The sequence below is a fragment of the Pseudochaenichthys georgianus genome, chromosome 6 (assembly GCF_902827115.2).
Source record: "Pseudochaenichthys georgianus chromosome 6, fPseGeo1.2, whole genome shotgun sequence".
In the NCBI taxonomy this organism is placed as follows: domain Eukaryota; kingdom Metazoa; phylum Chordata; class Actinopteri; order Perciformes; family Channichthyidae; genus Pseudochaenichthys; species Pseudochaenichthys georgianus.
In genome coordinates, this window is record NC_047508.1 from 30,651,353 (window position 1) to 30,671,796 (window position 20,444).

Below are 20,444 nucleotides of genomic sequence, written 5' to 3' on the forward strand. Positions count from 1 at the left end.
CCAGAGCTCTAACGAGATGTTAAATCTCTTTCAAGCATTATTTTAGAATAAACAGGCAGTCGCTCCTTATTAAGTTCTGCTAATGTGTTGTAATAAAGCAGCACAGCATCTCCCCTTAGAAATACAAATGTGCTATGTTTGCATGTCTTGTCATAATGGGAATACAGGATAGTGTTGTATAAAGGATGTCTCATCATAGCAGGCAGACCTCATGTGCCTTGACTTTTCCTCCAGAGTGTGATGTACCGCTGACCTGTGCTGCCATCTAGTGTTCACATATATCATAGCTCCACTTGCATGGAGCATCACACTGTCGTCACATCTGCGATATACTCAATTTAGTGTACACAACACAACCAACTGCGGCTTCAAAGGAATTTTATTCCTGAGTTTAAAGTGAAAGCAGAAAAGATCAGTTTCATAAAGAAAGAAATTGAAAAAGAATTGGATAAATCAAACTCTACTTTAAGCTCTATATAATTCCCCACAGAAAGAGTAGGTCGTGAAATCATCATTGTGGCAGATTCACAACGACTCTTCATGTGCCGAGTAACACCACGTGACACACAAATGTGCACACACTCTTTTCAGCAGCAGTTACTAATATCTGCCACGACCTCGACTGAATCACATGTTTGAAGTTGAACCACATTTTTTTTTTCTATGGGTTAAAACACAGCATACAATTATTTATACAAAACAACTTTGGTGACCCATATATATATATATATATATATAGATAAAGCATGGAAAATGTTTAAATATCATCACTAGAGCTAAATATAAAAAGTTCAGACTATTGCACAACAGCCAGGTGAGGGGAGTGGTCTCAGGAGGAAGCTGCTTTAGGGTTTTCTGCGCCTGTTGAAGAAGAAGAAAGTTAAATCAAATACTGTGCTGAATATGTAATTGTATGTCTTAAAGGACACCTATCATGCTATATTTGAACAATATATTGTAGGGCCATACCTATAAAGTATATAAATTAGTGCTGTCAAAATTATCGCGTTAACGGCGGTAATTAATTTTTTGAATTAATTGCGTTAAAATAGTTAACGCATTTAACGCATGTGCAGAATGGCCGCCCCATACGTGCCACCAGTGGCAGCGCCAGGGTATGGCTGGGGTAGGCTACACCCATACCAAGAAATGGCTTAGCCCCACCATGAAAAATGATGTTAAAGTAAGCAAAATAAAGTCTGCCAACTCGCGTGGAGTAAATTGCACAGACAGCAGTTAGTAAGATTGATTTCAGTAGCCACGGTTTTGAAAACTTTTGTCACGTAGTGATCGTCTTCTCAATAGAACATCTTTGATAACGGCGTGGTGTTGTTGCAGGAAGTCCCGACGGAGAATACTTTTACTGTATTACAGGGGTGCAGGTTATGTGCATAATCTGAAATGCGTACCGTCACTTGTGTCACAAAGCGCATTTGCGTACTGACGTATTTGTGAAGCTTTTCCAGAAGGCGGTTAGATCACCGGACGACAGAGTCGGTCTCCGTGTGCACAGACAGGGCTGCTGTTAACGTCGGTCTGTACAACGGAACTGTGCCAAAACTACGCCAACCGGCTGCGGAGGGAGACTTCCCCACTTCACTGGAGAACTGCGCTAAAACAGCTGATCACAACGTTCACACTCTGTGGTCACGAAGTACTCCACTAGCGCGCCCCCCCCCCCCCCCCCCCCTCCTCTGTCGACTTTCCTGAGTACTCCCCCGTTGATAGAAATCAACACGTAATGAATTAAGACCCCACGGTTTGATGATTGATAGGTGTGTGGGTTGTCTTTCATTTTGACACGCAGACAAATGTTATAATAAACATAGATATATCTGTATGTTAAATTGATATATCCGCCTTCTTTCATTTATCTTTCCATTCCCACAACAATATACATAAATGGCATATTTTGGACATAGTTCAAATGGTGATTAATCATGATTAATTAATTTTTAAGCTGTGATTAATCTGATTAAAAATTGTAATCGTTTGACAGCCCTAATATAAATATAGTTTTTTTTTCAAAATACCAAACAGATCCTGCATTTTAGCCATGCCTCATTTCGCTCTATTGGCTCTTTCCAGCTGCAGCTGACCACGCCCCCCTGCAGGAGAGGGGAGCATGCTCTGAGATCAGCTGCTAGGCTGCAACGGAGAGAAGAGGGGGAGAAAAAGAGATCTCCGTCCACCGTGTTTTATCCTTATAGAAGTAAGAAGAGAAGTAATGGGGCAGAAACCCTCCTTTGACATCATGCATTGTGCTACTTTTAAAGCAAGCAACAATGTTTTCAAATATGTAATCAAAAAGCTCCTCAAAAACACTATCGAAGCAATTCCTACCGTTGCTACGTTAGTTAAAACAGTAACAACGGACTATTTTTCTTAGCGGATGCATGTCAAGTTAAATCAATACAACTATTTTTTAAATCAATACAATTATTTTCTAAATCCATAAAAGCATTTCAATTAATATTGGGAGTCATGTCGTTACTTTGTCGAGAATGTGGCCATGTAATAAGCGGGATAATGTGCACATTGCATAATGTGCCTTCATGCCAATCTAGATCCCTCCGCTTCGCGTCGGGCTCCTGATCAGCCTGTCGGTGTTCTTTTCCCCATAATGACCGCGTCGCTGCACATTATCCCTTACATATGATTATATAGAGTCATTATTCATTTGTTTTAAAGCAGGAGGCGCAAACGCTTGCCTCGGGGTGGGAGAAAAAGAGCCACAGCGGAGAATAAACAGAAGGGCAACCATGCAAGGGAAGTCTTCTTCGCTGCTTTTGTGGCAGACTACAGCGCCACTTACAGGCCTGGCATATGTACTACAGCGTCTCCAGCGCTTTCGAGCAGCAATGGCCGGCCGTGGCCCAACCTCTCATTCCCCTGATAGGTGGAGAATTGACCAATAGCCGTAGCGCCACTTTACTGACGTCAGTAAAGTGTTCAAATCTGGATCAGTCTGTATCAGATCCGTTGCAGCCCCTTTTTTAGAGATTTGGGTATGGAGTAAAATAGAGAGGGTTGTGTTTTCTGACACTTGGTGAGCTCCCTGGAACACATTCATGTATAAAAGACGTACAAAAGTGCATTTTGCATGATAGGTCCCCTTTAAAGTGATTTAGATGACCGCTTACTTGGTGATCCCCTGATGTGTGTAGCCGGGTCCCATGTTGGATCCAGCCCTCATCTCCATAGCCACAGAACACTGCGAACAAAACAAAGATTAGGACCCAGATCTCCTGGAGTTTCTCATTAATCTAAAGTGTGGGAAGGTGAGCCTCCCCTCAGAGAAAATAACAGCCGCGCCCCCCCCTCCCAATCATTATTGCCATTATTATTGTTGTTGCTATAATACAGAGGTATTAAATTGCATTTCAAAGAGTCTGACAGTAGAGAGCTCTCCTCCACCCTTGTTGTAGAAACATCTTCTTATATCAGTTGGCGCAGCTAGCACCAGATGCATTAGCAACAACACACATAATTACGTTGTTTCTCGGTTAAACGCCTGCAATGGTTTTTTTGTAATGTTGAGATTGTAAATGAAGTCACCTAGGGTGGAATGTCAGAGTAAATTCAACACCATGACTAAAGCTAAGATTAAAGCAAATTGAGTTTGACTCACTTTTTAATGAATAAACAAGCCCTGAAATAAATTGTTAATGTTGTATTGGGCTGCAATTATGGTTAATCAGCAACTTCTTGTGATCATTTTTTGTAAGACTTCCTTATCCGGGGTTCATACACTTTTTCACCAATGATTTTCAATGACTTCTCCATGACCTTTACCTCATTTTCAATGACCCAAAAAAAAAGGTTATTTCTTTCATGTGGCATTCGAAATATCGAATATTTTACAACACAGTTTGCATTTAGCACGTCTTTGGTCAATGTATTTTGATAACCACAATTGTTACTTATCCTTTCGAAGCCATACATTGTGGAAACTGCACTTCCCTGGCATCTTGGCAGCCTTATATCAAATAGTAGCTCCTACAGGCCAAAGCCACTGTAGACTAGAGGGCGTGATTGTAAACATCTCTCACCAACTAAATACTGCGACAGTTGCCATTGTACGTTTCATTACTATATGATACAGTATTTATCATCATTATAGTATTACTATTTCGGCGATTGGATAAAATATAAATTATATTTGATACAACTTTAGTTATATTTCCATGACTTTTCAAAAACTTTGAGAAAAATATTGTTTTCCATAACTTTTCCAGGGCCTGGAATTTCCATTTGGAATTTCCATGACTTTTCCAGGTTTTTAATGATCGTACAAACCCTGCTTATCATGTATGGTTTATTAGCATTGTATTGTTAGTTTTTCCTATTGGATTATTGTTGAGCTGCTACAATATATTTAAAAAACAATTGTATTGAATATACAGTTTTAAGTGAATAATGGAGAACAGATTCATGCATAACCCTAATGATAATTTGTAGCGCCTAAGTGGGTTAATTATGATACAATTATCATAACATTTTCTAATATAACAGGAGAACATCTGCCTCTATGCAAAGTTAAATCAATCCCATCATCCATCTGGTTCCTAAACCAAGACACACATGCAATGGAGGTTTATTTGATTAATTATAAAAATTAATAAATATAATCATCCTACCCTCGTCTCCACATCAGTCCACGATCCATCTGTTCGCTCTCCGCTGGCAGGTGCTCCCTCTGAAGACTTTCTTTTGAGCCTTCAGACACAAATGTAAAGTGACATTAATGAAACATCATTTATAACACCTGGCTAATCTGCAGCTGATAACTGGCTGTTTGCTGATACCTGGGGACGGTGGTGAGCTCCTGTCTCAGCGTCTCGATGTCCGTGAACTGGACAGACTGTCCTCCTCCTCGGGTCTTAATAACCTCCCCCTGAAAAATGAGAGAAAAGTACGAGGTAATAGCCCATAATGATTCGTAAATACACACGAGCGGTGACTTAACAAGTGCAGCATATGGTAGTATGTCTCAAAACTGTTTGACCACTGCTTTGCTTCATGCAAATATCTCTTGAGTTTTCACGTGCCACAGGCTGGCTTCTTTGGATATTTACAGATCAGAAACCTTTCCTTTTCGAGAAATAAGGTTACAGAACAATTAGACAGATCTAGTGGATAAAGATCTGGAAAGGCTAACTATTAAAACAATTCTGAATGTAATTGTTGCATTGTAATAATGCCCACCACATCACTGTAGCAACCCAAAGCATTACATCAATGCCGGTTCTTTACCTGCCTGTTTTTTTGCAAACAGCTTAAGCAGCTCCCACTGTGACTAAGATGATGGAAAACACTCACTTTTGATAAGTTAAACCAAAATAACCTGTGGTAATATTTTAGAAGTCATCACAATCACTGCCATTCGTTTCAATTTGCCATTTGGTGCCAACCTTTGATTTCTATCTTTTTTTAAAAAATTTAAATTGCAGTGTATTTACCTTAATAAGTTGGGTCTGTATCTCTCCGTCAGAAGCGACCTCTTGGTGCGTCAACACGTATCGGTCACACTTGGACAGGACCTTCTCACTGGGGGTGGACACCTGGATGGCGTTGGGGATGACGGGCTGCAGAACTGTCCCCAGGTCGACGCTGGAGGAGGGCTTATGGTCCACCCACTTCTCTCCGCCGGCTGAGCGGGAGCGGCGGTGCAGCGCCCGCACCGGGGTGGTCGTCTAGAGCAGAAAAACATTAAGTACCTTGGTGTCCATCTAGATAATACACTCAGCTGGAGGGTGCATTCAAGATCTGTGCTCTAGACTTCAACAGCGATTGTATTTTTTGTGTAGACTCCGGGCTTACAGAGTCGAGCCGAAGTTCATGTTAGTGCTTTATCATGCAGTGTTGGAAAGCCTCATAAGGTATGGTATCACTGCCTGGTGGTAACTTGACTGTGCAGTCAGTCACAGATCGCTCGCCTGGTACAGACTGCTATGAAAATGATGGGGGTCAAAAAACATCCATCTCTCCAAAACATATGAGCAGTCCATTATTAGACAGGCACAAACATTCGTCTGATCCCACGCAGAATTCCAGCTCCTACTGTCACATGTAATATACTTTTAAACGCTGGCGATGAGGGTTGTGCAATAGGTCGCCATTGTCAGTATGTGGGTCTGTGTATTGTGTTTGTTCAAACGGTGTGTGTATGTATTTTAATGCGGAACTGCAGGACGGAGTCCAGAACAAATTACGGGGCCAATAAAGTGTATCGTATTAAAGAAAGAAGAGTAAGAACATACAAATAACAGCAAATGATCCATCGTGACTTGGGTTAATTGTTTGAAATGTTAAGAATCTACATTCAGGGAATAAGAGTTAGATTTGCACTGATTTTTAAACCAGCTTTGCCTGCTTAGTGTGTCACCTCACTTTATTGGCAACTTCTTTTTGCCCTGTGTCCCCTATTTTAATACGTTCCTCTTGGGTGCATGCTTTCAATCTGGCACCTGATGGCGTTAACTTTGAATAGGTTCCCGAAGAAAGGGAAATTGCTTCTGCAGATACAGACCCTGCAACACACTTCTAGTGGTTCATAAGAGCTACCTTTAGAGGGATTGCTGAATCTATGCATAGATATATAGCCTGATTTCAGACCCCAGATTTAACTGAAACACCTCAAGCTGCTTCCTGTAGCTGACTCACTGACCCTGTAGCTTCTCTCAATATAGTCTAAATCATCTTTAGGGGAGTGGGCCTCGGCCTCTTCTTTAGGCAGGAACAGAGCTCTCCTCCGGGCCCGGCTGGATGGGGGGCAGGCAGGGGACGGGGCTCTTCTGGCTGGGGGGGCGGCGGGGGACGGGGTTCTGCTGGGAGAATGATAACCCTGCCTGCTGTCCTGGGCCGCCCGCTGCTCCCATGTAGAGACGCTGTTAGCCACAGACAGAGAGGCGCTGCTGCTGGGGACGGGGCAGGAGGGCCGGGGGTTCATCTCTACTTCCTCAACTCTAGTGGCACTGACTGGCTCTGGATCTGTCCTGACATAGGGAGACTCTACAGGGCTCTGGGTGGCAACATGGGAAGACTGCACAATGACATGCATACAGTTAGTACAAAGAAATCACAGGAGATAGAAATGTTACAGCAGCAACAGAAACATGCACAGATAATGTCACAAAGTACAACAGCCTAATGCTGCGTTCACACCGGACGTGATGCGAATATTCGCTTCGCTCTAAACGCTCGAGTTTCACCGCGGCTGTCAGCTGTGTTTACTCGCATCATTCAAACAAGACACGCTGGCTCGGGGGCTACAACTATAACAAAATGAACATATTTTACCGTGATTAAATTGTAATACGTCCACACTCATAACAACGGCCTACAGAAATAAATAATCCAGCGACTGTATTCGCCATGACAGACAGTCTGTGGTTTGTACTTGTTTTGTCTAGTTTCTGAACAGATATGAGGAGCTGTGAGCTCTGAGTGCTAACAGCTAACGTTTTGGTTTTGTGGTTCTACGTCAGTGACGGCAGGCTGAGATCCTCACCGCTGATTGGCTACCACGAGATCGCGTGACGGGAATTTGACGCTCGAGTTGAAAAATGTTTAACTCGAGCGGTTGTCGCTGCCCCCTCCAATCGCCTCAATCGCGCCGCGACATTCAAATCACCCGCGTCATGCTCGCCGTCGGAGCGAATTTGCGTCTGTCCGCATCGACTTTACATGCCGCCCCCAAACATCACATCCGGTGTGAACGCAGCATAAGAATACTCTCTACTTTTGTAGTAGAATCGAGAGGGTCATCTATTTTTTAACCGCGACAATAAGCTGATCACCCAATTACTTTTACACCAGCAGTTTAGTTGGGATAATCCTTTTAGCGATGTGATTATTGTATGCGCAAAAATGCTAAAATCTATTGAGTTTTTGCCTTAAAAACAAAATTATTTTATTTTATTATTTTTACATTTTCTATAAATTCTTTTTTAGCTGCAAATTGAATTTTCTGAGATTAAAGATCTGGTATACATCATCGGTTAATAAACACTGAAAATAATTCTTAGTTTTGCCCCTTCTCCAATGCAACATGACTTTGTACTGCACTTACATTGGGATTAGTTAGTCATGTTAATCTGTAAGAAAGGTATTAGTTTCAGGGAAAAGCTGAAGGAACATCATTTTTGTTAAACTGTCTACCCTAACTAACAATATTAAGTCAACAGATGTGCATCGCTAACACAACATACAGGGACAGGTGAGGGCGAGGCGGATCTCTTGGCGGGGAGGCGCTCCTCTCTGGAGGGTCTCTGGAAACGTTCCTCTCTGGAGGGAACCTGAAGGCGGTCCTCTCTGGAGGGTCTCTGAGGAAGTTCCTCTCTGGAGGGTCTCTGAGGCTGCGTCTGGCGCGGAGGAGGATCAGGACGGCCTGAAGTCTTGCTGTCCGTCACGATGGCTTTGAGCTGCTTCAGCTTCTCGTCTTTCACCCAGAGCTTGTTCTGCATCTCCAGCTGCATCGCGTTGACACGTCGGTCCTGCGCAGCACGAGGGATAAAGTGAAAGTTAAACACTTATTGTGTAAATGAACATTGGAAAAGTTGAGACAGGACAAACAAAGCTGTATATTATTTTTTAAGACCAAACTGTCAAATCTTACACGTTATTGTATCTCATTTGATCTTTATGATGCATATTTAATGATGTGCCCTTACGTAACGTCCACACGGCTCCGACGCATTGGTGGGCGTGTCTGGTGCACGACCAACAACCAATCACATTAATCTCCCGCCCCGGACACACAAGCACACACACTTTGATTGGTTAGCGCTTGTACTGGAATATGATTTGATTGGCTAGCGCTTCCGTCGACGCTTGAAAAGTTGAACTTCTCAACTTTCAGCGCGAGCAACGGAGGCAAAGCGACGCGACGGAACCACAATGCAGTTCTGCAAAGCTTGACGTCACCCCATTCAAAGTGAATGGGAAGCGTCTCCATTGAAGCACGCGACGGAGCCGTGTGGACTTACCGTTACAAGTGCATTTTGAAATGCTAAGCTGACCCCTTCTCTTGTCCTCTACATTTCATTGACCCCGTTAGCCCTCATATGACTGAGTAAGGAAAAGGATAAGAGGAGCAACTCACACATTCTTTCTCCCACTTGTACTGGGTATCCGTCACAACGCCGTTGAGGCGCTGCTCCATGCGTCTCTTCTCCGACTGCTCCCTCTGCAGCCGCTGCTCTCTGGTTTCCAGCTCAGTCTGCAGAGAACGCTTGTCACCCTCATAGATTTTAGTGGTTTTCTGCAGGATGTCAATCTGGAAAGAAGCCATATTGGACGTTTAAGACACTGAGCAAATATCGACGAAACAAATCAGATATTTCAGTGAGGTTTCAGTGTGTTCTGTCACCTTGTGTTCTTGCATCTTGTTTTTCTTCTCCAAGCGCTCGATCTCTGCCCTGTTGTTCTGGAGGATTCTGTCCAACTCCACCAGTTTGCCATTTTGTTCATGAATTAAATTGTCTTTGGATATTTGGCTGTTGTCCAGATCCTGAAGCATTGACTTCATCCTGTTGGCTAAAACAAAACAAAGGAGACAACATGAGAGGCAAGACAAGAAATCACCATTTTAAAAAACAGAGAAAGACATTAGATGAGGTTGAGCTAGTTTGTCAGCGGGCACCTGCTTCGTTGTAATCGTCAATCATCATCTGCCTGACCCTGTGTCTGTTCTGCAGGGCTTCCATCAGCCGGGGCAGCGTGATGTCATCGTGGGGGTCGGTCAGCTCACAGGAGGGGAGGGGGGGGAGGCTGTGTGCCAGGTTGTTTATAACAGAGGTCAAGTCTAAGGGAAAGAAAAATAATTTACACAATTGCCGTTTTCTTTGTTCATAATTTACAAATAATAGGGTTTCTCTTTAAGGTGTAACAATGAGAAATAGTGTGATAAAGTTTGACATGATTAATTTAAATAACTCAATGTACTGTATATACTCCATTCGGTTTAGATTCCCGTTCATTAAAACAAAGTATTTCCTAATTGAAAATGATTGGAGAACAAATATATACCGATTTCTCTTACAATGTGGCTCGCCTTAAATGATGTCAACATTATTCCCTAGTAGAGTGTCAATGTTAGATTCACCACAAACGGTGCATAACCCACCTCCCCCTAGCGGACCACCACGCTCGTCCAGCTTGCGAGACAGTTCCTCCTTGAAGGCCTGGTTTCTATGGCGACGCCCCGGGGTGAAGCCACAGATGGGTCGGTCCACTGGCCGAGCCACCTCCACCTCCTGGGTCATCTCTGCAAAGCGCATCACCAGCTAGACGAAAAGAGAGCGTCTCCTGAGTGTCAGCGTTCATTCGAATAACGTACAGGACACAGTGAGGCTGCAGGAAGAACTTACCAATGTTTCCTCGTATTCGTCAGCTTTGGGGTTGACACAGACAACCATTCTGACTTTGCCCTCTCCGTCAAAGTAGTTCTTGAACAGATGGGTCACTTTAGAGTCTCTGTAGGGGACCATCTGTAGAGAAAACATACCTCTATGATTCATCAGTAAAAAGGATGACAGCATTCAGCTTTAATCTGCTGGTTCATACCCTGTTTGTGCCGTACAGCTGGTTCTCTCGAAGGACCTCCATGCAGGTCCGCAGATTCAGCAGAGACTGATTGATGTTACCTGCGAGGCGATAATGTTGTTAGATCTCACAGGTAATCCAGCCACCAGCAATAGTTATGGTTTCTCTCTGCGTTAACAAACCTGCTTCCCGTACACGAGTGCCTTCTGCCCCCGTCCTGCCGGTGCGCTCACTTCCTGCCAGGTCCACCAGGCACAGCTGGCTCACAGTCACCTGGTTTTTATCCTGAAGAAACTCAATCAAAAAAGCACTTCAGTATCAAAATGGTTTATAATCAGCGTTAGGAGTGAATTGTATGTAACAAAGAAATCACAAAATGCATTTAAAAATTGAATTCAGTTACTGAGTAAAGGAAGTAATCAAAATGCAAGTAAATACAAAAAGAGTTGCATAAAAATAGTATTTTTGTAAAAACCTTATGTACATAACATTCATTGTTTTGCTCCCTACCCATCTTGATTTAATAATATGTAAGCACTTTTTCTACAAGTTTTGACAGCAATAGGTTGAGAACTGTCAAAGGTTCTTGTTTAAAGTGGACCTATCATGCTATATTTGAAAAATATATTGTAGGGCAGGGATGGGCAAATGGCGGCCCGCATGCGGCCCCCACCTCCTCTTTTTGCGGCCCTCAGATCAATTTATAAACAACGTAATTAATTATTTTTTAAAAATGGATTTTTTTTTTTTTTTTTTTACTTCGGGTACTGATACCGTCTACTAGACTCCTAGTTACGTCGCGAGCTGCGTAGATGATTTAAAATACCGCGAAATAATCTGACGCATTTGTGTGTATTATGTTTGTTTACCGCGGAAACTCTCACAAGAAACACCGGCTGTTGTTATGCCTGCTGTGACGTTAAGTTGCCTCTTGTAATTATGCCTTTACAAGCTTAAAAGTTGTTTTTATCATCTGAATTTGGCGAAACAAGTTTAATACTCTTAAAACCAAGACTTCGTTTATTTGAAATCAGATGAAAACAAACTGTCACGGACCCTGCCGTGTTATCTATGATTACTACACTTTTCATTCATAATTTCAGCGGGGGGGAGGGGGAGTGGTGCTGAGGAACAGCAGTCTGACAGGTGTCTGTATTGACATTCCCCTTATTGTGGAATAAGGGGAATGCAGAGACTGGTTACAAGTGTTTTAGGTTCAAGTTAGACAACTAATGTCTGGGTTAGTGTTCATGACTTCATGTGTATGTCATCTAATGGTTAATCTCAATACACACATTTTCCGTGCTTTCCAATAGTTTAAAATAGTTTTATTCCACTGTTTAATAACCTGTTCAATACAAACATGCCACTTGTAAAAATGAAATAACATTTCTGTGAACTGATATTTGTTTTGTGAGCTTATTAGAGGATGTTCTCATTTTTTGGCGATGTTCCCTTTGATTGTATAATGTCAATGAAGATGTCAGACTTAGTATATTTGTTAATAATTACATACATGGAATTTTTGTGTGTGTGTGTTCCAAGTGAATCTGCGGCCCCCTGGTGGCCAGTACATCAATGATGTGGCCCCCACCACCATCAAAGTTGCCCATCCCTGTTGTAGGGTCATACCTATATAAAACATGCCTGTGAAGTTTTTTTTTCAAAATACCAAACAGATCATGCATTTTAGCCATGCCTCATTTCGCTCTATTCCAGCCCTGTTTTTGCAAGGGCTGATTCTGTGACGTAGCTTTAATGCAAATTAGCTGCAGCTGACCACGCCCCCCTGCATGAGGGAGATCAGCTGCTGGGCTCTCAGAAGAGGGGGAGGAAAAGAGAGGCTCCGTTTTCCGTGTTTTATTCTTATATGATTATAGTCATTATTCATTTGTTTTAAAGCTCAATAAATAACAAAGAAGACCTTTGACCGGCACTTTTCTAAATTTTGTCCAGAAGATTTCAACTTTAACGGACATGGCGGAAAAAATATAACTAAACATGCCTTTTCTCCTCCTTATCTCTTTCATGACTTTTCATTTAGTGGGAATGCTGTTTACAGCATTCCAACTAACTGTTCTTCTACGGACAAATTTGTATTATTATTCCGCTGGTATTTTTGGCCCTCTTCTCCTCACGCATTGAACATCGCAGAAACTCCGTTCAAACATCAAAACGTTCAGCTCGGTCGGGAATCGATGGCTATTACTTTTCTCATTCATAACTTTCATAATTCCAGAGATACATCCCATAATACATCACATTTTTAACATTGAAGTCAATGGAGGAAATCTTCAACTTCAACAAATCTTCATGCGACTTCAACTGCTAACTGTTCATTCATACTTTCACTCCGAAACCTCATTCCAACTTTCAAATGTTACAAATCTTTCTGATATTATTCGTGTGAAACAACTTTTAAATCTGATGCTTACTTTTAGAGATATTAACATTTGTTCAGACCTTGTTTTAGTGGTTTTCTTTACATTTTAACATTAACTAGAGTGCGTGATGTCACAGCTAGAGGGTAAGAAATCTTGAAATTTGCCTTCATATATTTTTTTAAAACTGCCATAATTCCCAAACTCTACATTGCTGGGACATAATTGTTCATGATAAACGTAGGAAAACATCTCGTAGCTTGAAAAATTACAAATAATTAAGCAAAATAATTCAACAAAATGCCTCTTGAGGGCATGAAGTGACAAAAACGTTCAACATTCTTCCATTGAAGCCCATTGTAATTTCAGGCAGATATTTCCTCACGGTAGCAGCCGCACACCTTTAGTTAAACTGCCAAAAAGGCCACATTATTAACCCGAAACTACACAAAAATTACACTTCAGATACTCAACTTCCTTGACATGCTTCTCGTTTTAAAATGTCACAGATATCTGTTACGGTTCTTCCACAAAACGTTCACATGTAAGAGGTTCATCTCTCATTCAGAACAATGGAAACCTGTGATCTCTACAGAGCTCGTTAGCTCAAATAGAAACCCTGTGTAATGGAACACGATGATGTCATCACTCCAACTGACATGCTCAGAGCAGCAGACTTCAGATAGCCGACTTAAACAGTCCAGCCTTGAGATTTCTTCAAATGCCGTTGCCATGGCAACACAATGCTCGCCTTGAACCACGGTTCTCATAGCTTCAGTGAAAATACTCCAAACAGCCCAGAACTTCACAGGTTTGATAACGATGCAGCCATCAATGTATCAAAGCGTAGTATGGGGTGTCATCAAATGCCGTTGCCATGGCGACAGACCACTCGCCATGAAACACGATGAGGCTGTAAGTCCAATCGACACGGTCCAATCGTCCCCCAATCTTCACTTGTATATCACCGGTCCATGCCTCAACAGCTCTACGCCAAATCTGAGATCTCACCATATGCCGTTTCCATGGAAACGCATCCCTCGCCATGAAACACGATGAGGCTGTAAGTCCAATCGACACGGTCCAATCGTCCCCCAATCTTCACTTGTATATCACCGGTCCATGCCTCAACAGCTCTACGCCAAATCTGAGATATCACCATATGCCGTTTCCATGGCGAGGGATGCGTATCCCTCGCCATAAAACATGATGTCGCTATAACTCCTATGAAAATGTTTCAAAAGTGCTCAAACTTGACATTTGTGCCAACAGTCCAGCCTTGAAGACATCTTCGGGACAGTTTTGAGATTTCTTCAATTGTCGTTACCATGGCAACAAAATGCTAGCCTGGAAACACGGTTCTCATAACTTCAGTGAAAATACTCCAAACAGCCCAAGACTTCACAGGTTTGGTAACGATGCAGCCATCAATGCATCTAAGCGTATTATGGGGTGTCATCAAATGCCGTTGCCATGGTGAGGGATCATTCCCATCAACTTAGTTCAGAAATTTACGATTCAAATATTCTGCTGCTTTTCCAAGCCTTTTTACTTTCTTTTCTTCTCTCATCACACATTCAAGCCCCCAGTGTTCATGTATCATTTCAATCTAAATTCTTCACTTTCTTCTTACACATTTCATTTCAATCTAAATGATTCACTTTCTTCTTACACATTACATTTCAGCATAGCAGTTTAGCGTCAGCTTTTCAGCATAAAGCATTCCCACTAGCAATTTCTTCAGGAATTGCATTCTCTAGTTTAATATGTGACCTGCTCCATCAAAATCAGTCGCATTGACCCGAAGACACATTTTGAGTTGTATACACTGTTGGAAAGAGGATATTCATAGCTTTCTAATGATATCAGGATTGTTTTTGTACTCCAAATATTAAGCGAAATATGTCACATATATATATATATGACTGTCACCGAGTCCTCATTTTGAGAAAAAGGCCTTTAAAGTTTCCTTTTCTCTGGAATCCATCGATCTGATTGATTATTAGCGGAGCAAATGATCAAAATACTACGGAGGGAAGATATTTTCATTTGGAGGGGAAGCTCGCGAGTGTGTGTGTATACGTGTGGGTGTGTGTTTGTGTAATTTTGCGTTTGTGTGTATTGCGTTTGTTTCCCGGGGAAAACACTCACGAGAAACACCAGCTGTTGTTATGCCTGCTGTGACGTTAAGTTACTCCGTTCTCCGCTTGTAATTGGGCCGTTAAAAGCTTCAAAGTTGTATTTATCATCTGAATTTGCCGAAACAAGTTTAATATTCTGAAAGCCAAGACTTTGTTTAATTGAAATCAGATGAAAACAAACTGTAACAGACCCTGCCGTGTTATCTATGATTACTATACTCTTACATTCATAATTTCAGCCGGAGGGAGGGACGGCGCTGCTGGAAGAGCAGATTGCGAGTGAGAGGTGCCTGTCTTCCTCCCTTTACAAGCTTCAAAAATGTATTTATCGTGTGATTTTGGAAATAAAAGTTTCATATTCTGAAAGCCAAGACTTTGTTTGTTTAAAATCAAACAAAACACCAGAACCCTGAAAAAATAGTTTTTTACGTAAATCCACGTTTATTCTGAAATGAGCCGTTGCGACTTCCGACTGATTTCGATAGAGCGGGTCACATATGGTTTTGAACGCTGTAATCAATACTCCAAAAAATACAGGAAATACTTCACGGCTGGTTTCATTTCCGGTAGTTCCGGATGTTGTCTCATGCTACCCACGTCTGTAAACATGAAGCTAACTTCCCAAGACTGAGTAATCTGGCCAAGAAATATCTCTCCATTCCTGCCACAAGTGCCCCTTCGGAGAGGGTTTTCAGTACGGGGGGGTAACATTGTAACATGCCAAAGAGCATGCCTCAAGCCAGAGGCAGTAGATAGACAGGCTTGTCTTCCTCGCGAAAAACCTGTAGACAACTTCCTAGAAAGTTAAAGGGATGTTATTTTGTTTGAGGGTATTTTTTTATTATTCATTCCATTATCATTATTTATTATTTGTTGTATTTCATTTTACAAGTTTTTTCAGGGATGGCCTACAAGAGATTTTTTTTCCAGTTTGATTTAAAAAAAATCTTAATGACAGCCAAGTGCCGTGGTGCTGTTTTTATTTTATTTATTTTTATTCTTGAACAACTGATTTGTTCACATAGGCCTAGACTACTTGGTAATCTCATTTATTTGTATAGTGTTAATAAAGAAAATATGTATTTAAATGTTGCCTTGGTCTGGTTTGTTTAGAAAAAAACAGAAAAAAAAGAGGTTTAAATCGAAAATTGTCCATTAGTTAGAAAAAAAGGAATCTGTATCTGCTCGTTGCAGCCCCGTTTTTAAAAGATTTGGGTACGGAGGAAAAGAGAGAGTGTTGTATTTTCTGACACTTGGTGAGTTCCCTGACACACCGGGGACACATATAAAAGACGGACAAAAGTGCATTTTGCATGATAGGTCCACTTTAAGTTAGTTTTCTTTTTTAAAAGGACGTTTCAGCTTTCTTGTCCAGTGTAAAACATTTGTTATAGAGTATAAGGTTACATTACTTTGATTAAGTAATAAACATTAGTTTTCAGATTCAGCTGACCTGGAGAATGTTGTCGCCATCTGCATCGAGAGGAGCCTGAGCCAGTTTAACGATGAGCACGCTGTGGGAGCGGCTGGATTCTCTGTTCAGACGAGTGTTCGCCACCTTCCTCTTCTTCTGACCTGGAACAACAGAGTATGGGCAACTTTTTAAACAAGTTCCAGCTACTGTGAACACTTTTCAAGCATAACATTCTTAAATGAGCTGCTCAGAGAGAAGATTAAATATGATCACTTCCTGGCCAGAGCCAACCCGGAGGCCAGCAATGCCAGGTCAGTAAAATCCAAAATCATCAGTGCAATTTGTTCCTACATTTTTCTTTTCTTTATTTCCATAACTGTGACTTTAATTTCTGACGACTTACCTCTCCAGAATACTTGAAACGCCTCCTCAGCAGACTTCACTTCCACCTCCATGCAACCAGCCACGTACATGTTGTGATTCTGATCCTCTCGGAGGATTTTAGACTGAGGTGGTCTACATTGAGAGCATAAAAAAGTGTTACTTACAGACAATATGCAATTTCAGTTTCATGCAACAGATCATCAAACATGAAGGGGGGGGATACATGTTGCTTGATTTCAGCTATGAGGAAACAATCAGTGACAATCACTAAGCGACATACAAAGCAGCAGACATACAGGGGTTTTGCCATAACAGACTACAAGCAGCAGCAGGGGTGATCTAATGGACTAAATAACACTCATCCACACTGGAGACATTCGCTGGTGCAGCCGCTCTGTCAATACACTTCCTGGGTAAGGCCAAGTAACAAACCTTCATTTCATCATCATCATTGACCAAAAGTGTCTGTGGCAGAATTTGCCAATTCTCATATGAACACTTTTGAGCTTTTAACTTGTTCTTTGAATTAAAGTTGAAAGTATTGAATCATAGCAAAGTACTTTGTCTGTTTCTAATAATTTCAGAACTTTGTCTTTAGGATTGCAACATATGATTATTACTTGAACTTGCCATTAACATTTGATTAGTAAATGTTGTAAATCATTTAATAAACAAATTATACAGTATTTGTTTTTTTGTCTCAAATCCAGCCCTGGTTCACTAAATAACCCATTTAAATGTATTAAGTATAAAGACGTTTCCATGACATGGTCAAAAATGTCTCCGGTGTTGACGAGGTTCTATTGATAAACTAAACTAGACAGATTTTTGTGTGACAGCGAGATCAGGCTACTATCTGGTGGTGTGCGAGTATTCACTGGTCACATACATGAACTCAGTGTTCTGGTGCACAGGTGTGCCTCCACCATTCCACCTAGTAAAAAGAAAAATACAGGAATTGCCTTCCAGCTACGTCGAAGAAAGCGCTAACCTGTAAATATAACATTTGAATGTCTCGGACTCTGATGAATAGTGCATTAGCATCAAGTTTATTTAAACTGTTCCGGCTTTAAATGCATGTTTATATATCGGAATGATGTTGCTTTTACTTCAAATGTCCTGTACTCACTTTGGTTTGATTGCATCCTCCTGATTTTCCTCCAGAAGGTCATAGATGTAGTTGTTGTAGATTTCTATGTAGGAGACGAACACGGTGTAGCTGCTGTCCTCATCCACGGCGTCGGTTTTATAAGCCTCCGCTGACGTGATCATGTCAGCAATTTCAGGATCTTTTTGTCTGAAATCAGAGCAGTGACTCACATGTTATACATCAGTTACACTGTAGCAGGACGCTGGTGTCTAACAGGACTTTGACTTACCTGGAGGAGGAAGATGACGATTTAGGAACAGGCATGTTGTTTTCCCGCCTCTGGCGCTCCAACAAAGCATCGACTTCATTCTGGACCTCCAAGCCATTTTTTTCATCAGTCTTGAAAACCTAAAAAAACAAAACCCAGGAGTAATTCAATTTGGTAAATAAGCTGAAATTAGAAATGATTTGCTGATTTTCAATTGTTTAGGCAGCCTACTATTAGTTAAAGCAATTGTATTTACTTTATTAGTCTTGGTACAACAGATGATCAACAGTGTTCTTGAATGTTTACTTACATATCTTTTGGCCTGGCAGGGTCCTATACTGTTGAAGATCATGTCAAGTGAGCGAGGGAGAAGACCACCCTGGCCCGGAGAGCCAGTCATAGTGAACGTCTTCCCACTTCCTGTGACCCCGTACGTGAAGAGCAGACCTGCAACAAGGCAAAATTGCGCTTATTTTGTATGCAAATGAGGCAGCTGGCAATAGTTAAACTGTTATTATTTAGTAAAAATGTGTTTTCTTCTGAAGCTGGCCAGTTCTCTTACCATTTTTTCCATGGATGAGGTCATCAACAAGAGGTTTGGCCACATGCTCAAACAGCTCTATCTGAGTTGTTGACAATCCAAATACTTTTTTGAAGGAATACTGAGTCTGAGAAGCAAAAGAGAATGGAACATTTGAGGGGAACTGCTTTACAATAAAGAATATGGCTGACTACATCATATTGGTTTTTAACAAATTGCATTTGAACACTCGTTTCTCAAAACTTCCGAAACATTTCACATGTGCCATTTATGTGTTTTTTTAATCAATCTTGACAAACAATGGCTAAGACATACAAGACTATGGCAACATAGACCATACTTATAATACAATGTATTGTTTGTTTTTAGCTTTTTATGAGTTTCTTTTACAATAAAAAAAAGCAGACTATGACAGGCTGAATGCTTTAAAACCAAAATTAGACAGGTTTTAAATAATTTACACGTTATGTAAAGGACAAGACATTCCTTAGCTTAATAGCAGGAAAACCCCTAATTATGAAAACAATGGATGGGAAAACACAACTACTCCAGGGTCAAAATGTCCGTTACCTCTTTGTATTCTCCATTTCGGTTTGTTTTGAAGCCTTCAGGGGCGTGCAGCTGGATGGTGGAGCTGCTTATAACCTCGATGCAGCACTCCTCATCCTCCAAACCCAGGGGCCGTACACGACAGTACACCTGAGCAAAAGCACAGGAGGAGGACATGTTCAGTTGCACTGATTTAATTCAATTAAAAAAGGAAAAAACGGAAGACAAACAAGAAAATACCAAACCTTAAAAAACAACTGGCTGATGTGTTGATGCTTTTGATGTTTCATGTAAATACCTATGAATGGCCTTTTTACTGAAATATAATTTAAATGAATGTGCCTTGCTTCACTACTCTTAGTTCATAGTGTCTTTTGACAAAACAATTACCTAGTAAGTCATTCTTGAGACATTGGACAAAGTAGGTTGGTTGTTTGAAGGTCATTTTATTATTTGTGTGCAATTGTAGATTGTAACTTCAAACAAACAGTCTCAAAGTTGTGTCCCACCTTTTGTAAAAAAACATCAAGTATAAGGTAATTAAATCATGCAACATTAGGGGCTTATGAATGCCCAACATTCAGATGTCCCATCCCAGAAGTAAAGAATGCAACAATGTGTGATATTTGCTAGTTCTTGAACAAACACTCACCCCAACCGGGTCTTTCTGGTTGCTGGAAGGCTTTTTCGGAGGAGGCTTGCGGGGCGTTTTACCCTTCCTGAAAAAAATCACATTTCATTAGCAGAGTGTATTGTTAGCATTAGCTTTCCATTTGAGTAGACGATGGTGTGAGAGCTAAGGCTCTGGCTAGACGGCTTATTAGCCTCCAGCTAACGTTACGGCTAAGCTAGCTCGCTAAATCACTCGTCATTGATTATAATCCTTTGACAAGCCCGTAAACTGAAACACATTTAACATGAGCATAAAACATATACGTAATGTGCTCCGTTCACAATTATTTAAAACATAATCGTGTAAAATACTAAAGTAAACTTACGCTTGTCGGATCATTGTTGCTCGCTGCTCCGTGATGTTTTTACCGTTGCCGTCACTACAAGTTTTTGAACTTTCCCTCCGCCTCAAATCAGATGACTTTTTCAAAACGAGCCGGCTGCAGCCAATCAGAT

General features: G+C 41.2%; 1 protein-coding gene and 1 non-coding gene across 5 annotated transcripts; both read right to left on the bottom strand.

Moving 5' to 3' along the window:
- Positions 1–361: 361 nt before the first annotated feature.
- kif23 (kinesin family member 23) lies at positions 362–20,434 on the bottom strand. Of its 4 annotated transcripts, XM_034085940.1 has the most exons (24): positions 20,315–20,434; positions 19,969–20,035; positions 19,338–19,466; positions 18,789–18,894; positions 18,537–18,673; positions 18,248–18,366; positions 17,998–18,165; positions 17,758–17,802; positions 16,888–17,000; positions 16,524–16,645; positions 10,731–10,833; positions 10,570–10,649; positions 10,374–10,493; positions 10,130–10,289; positions 9,647–9,808; positions 9,374–9,540; positions 9,107–9,280; positions 8,214–8,498; positions 6,671–7,045; positions 5,463–5,696; positions 4,809–4,897; positions 4,641–4,719; positions 3,144–3,214; positions 362–861 (listed from the first exon to the last, which is right to left on the bottom strand). In XM_034085940.1, exons 1-24 carry the CDS (start codon positions 20,326–20,328, stop codon positions 846–848), a joined length of 3,135 nt encoding a protein of 1,044 aa, XP_033941831.1. In that variant the 5' UTR covers positions 20,329–20,434; the 3' UTR covers positions 362–845. The 4 variants fall into 4 exon arrangements, with proteins under 4 accessions (XP_033941831.1, XP_033941832.1, XP_033941833.1 ...); XM_034085941.1 differs by lacking the exon at positions 17,758–17,802 and having other exon boundaries at positions 20,315–20,433; XM_034085942.1 differs by lacking the exon at positions 6,671–7,045 and having other exon boundaries at positions 20,315–20,424.
- LOC117448747 (Z30 small nucleolar RNA) lies at positions 16,728–16,824 on the bottom strand. Its single transcript, XR_004552378.1, has one exon. It is a non-coding gene; the product is annotated as a Z30 small nucleolar RNA (small nucleolar RNA).
- Positions 20,435–20,444: the final 10 nt, after the last annotated feature.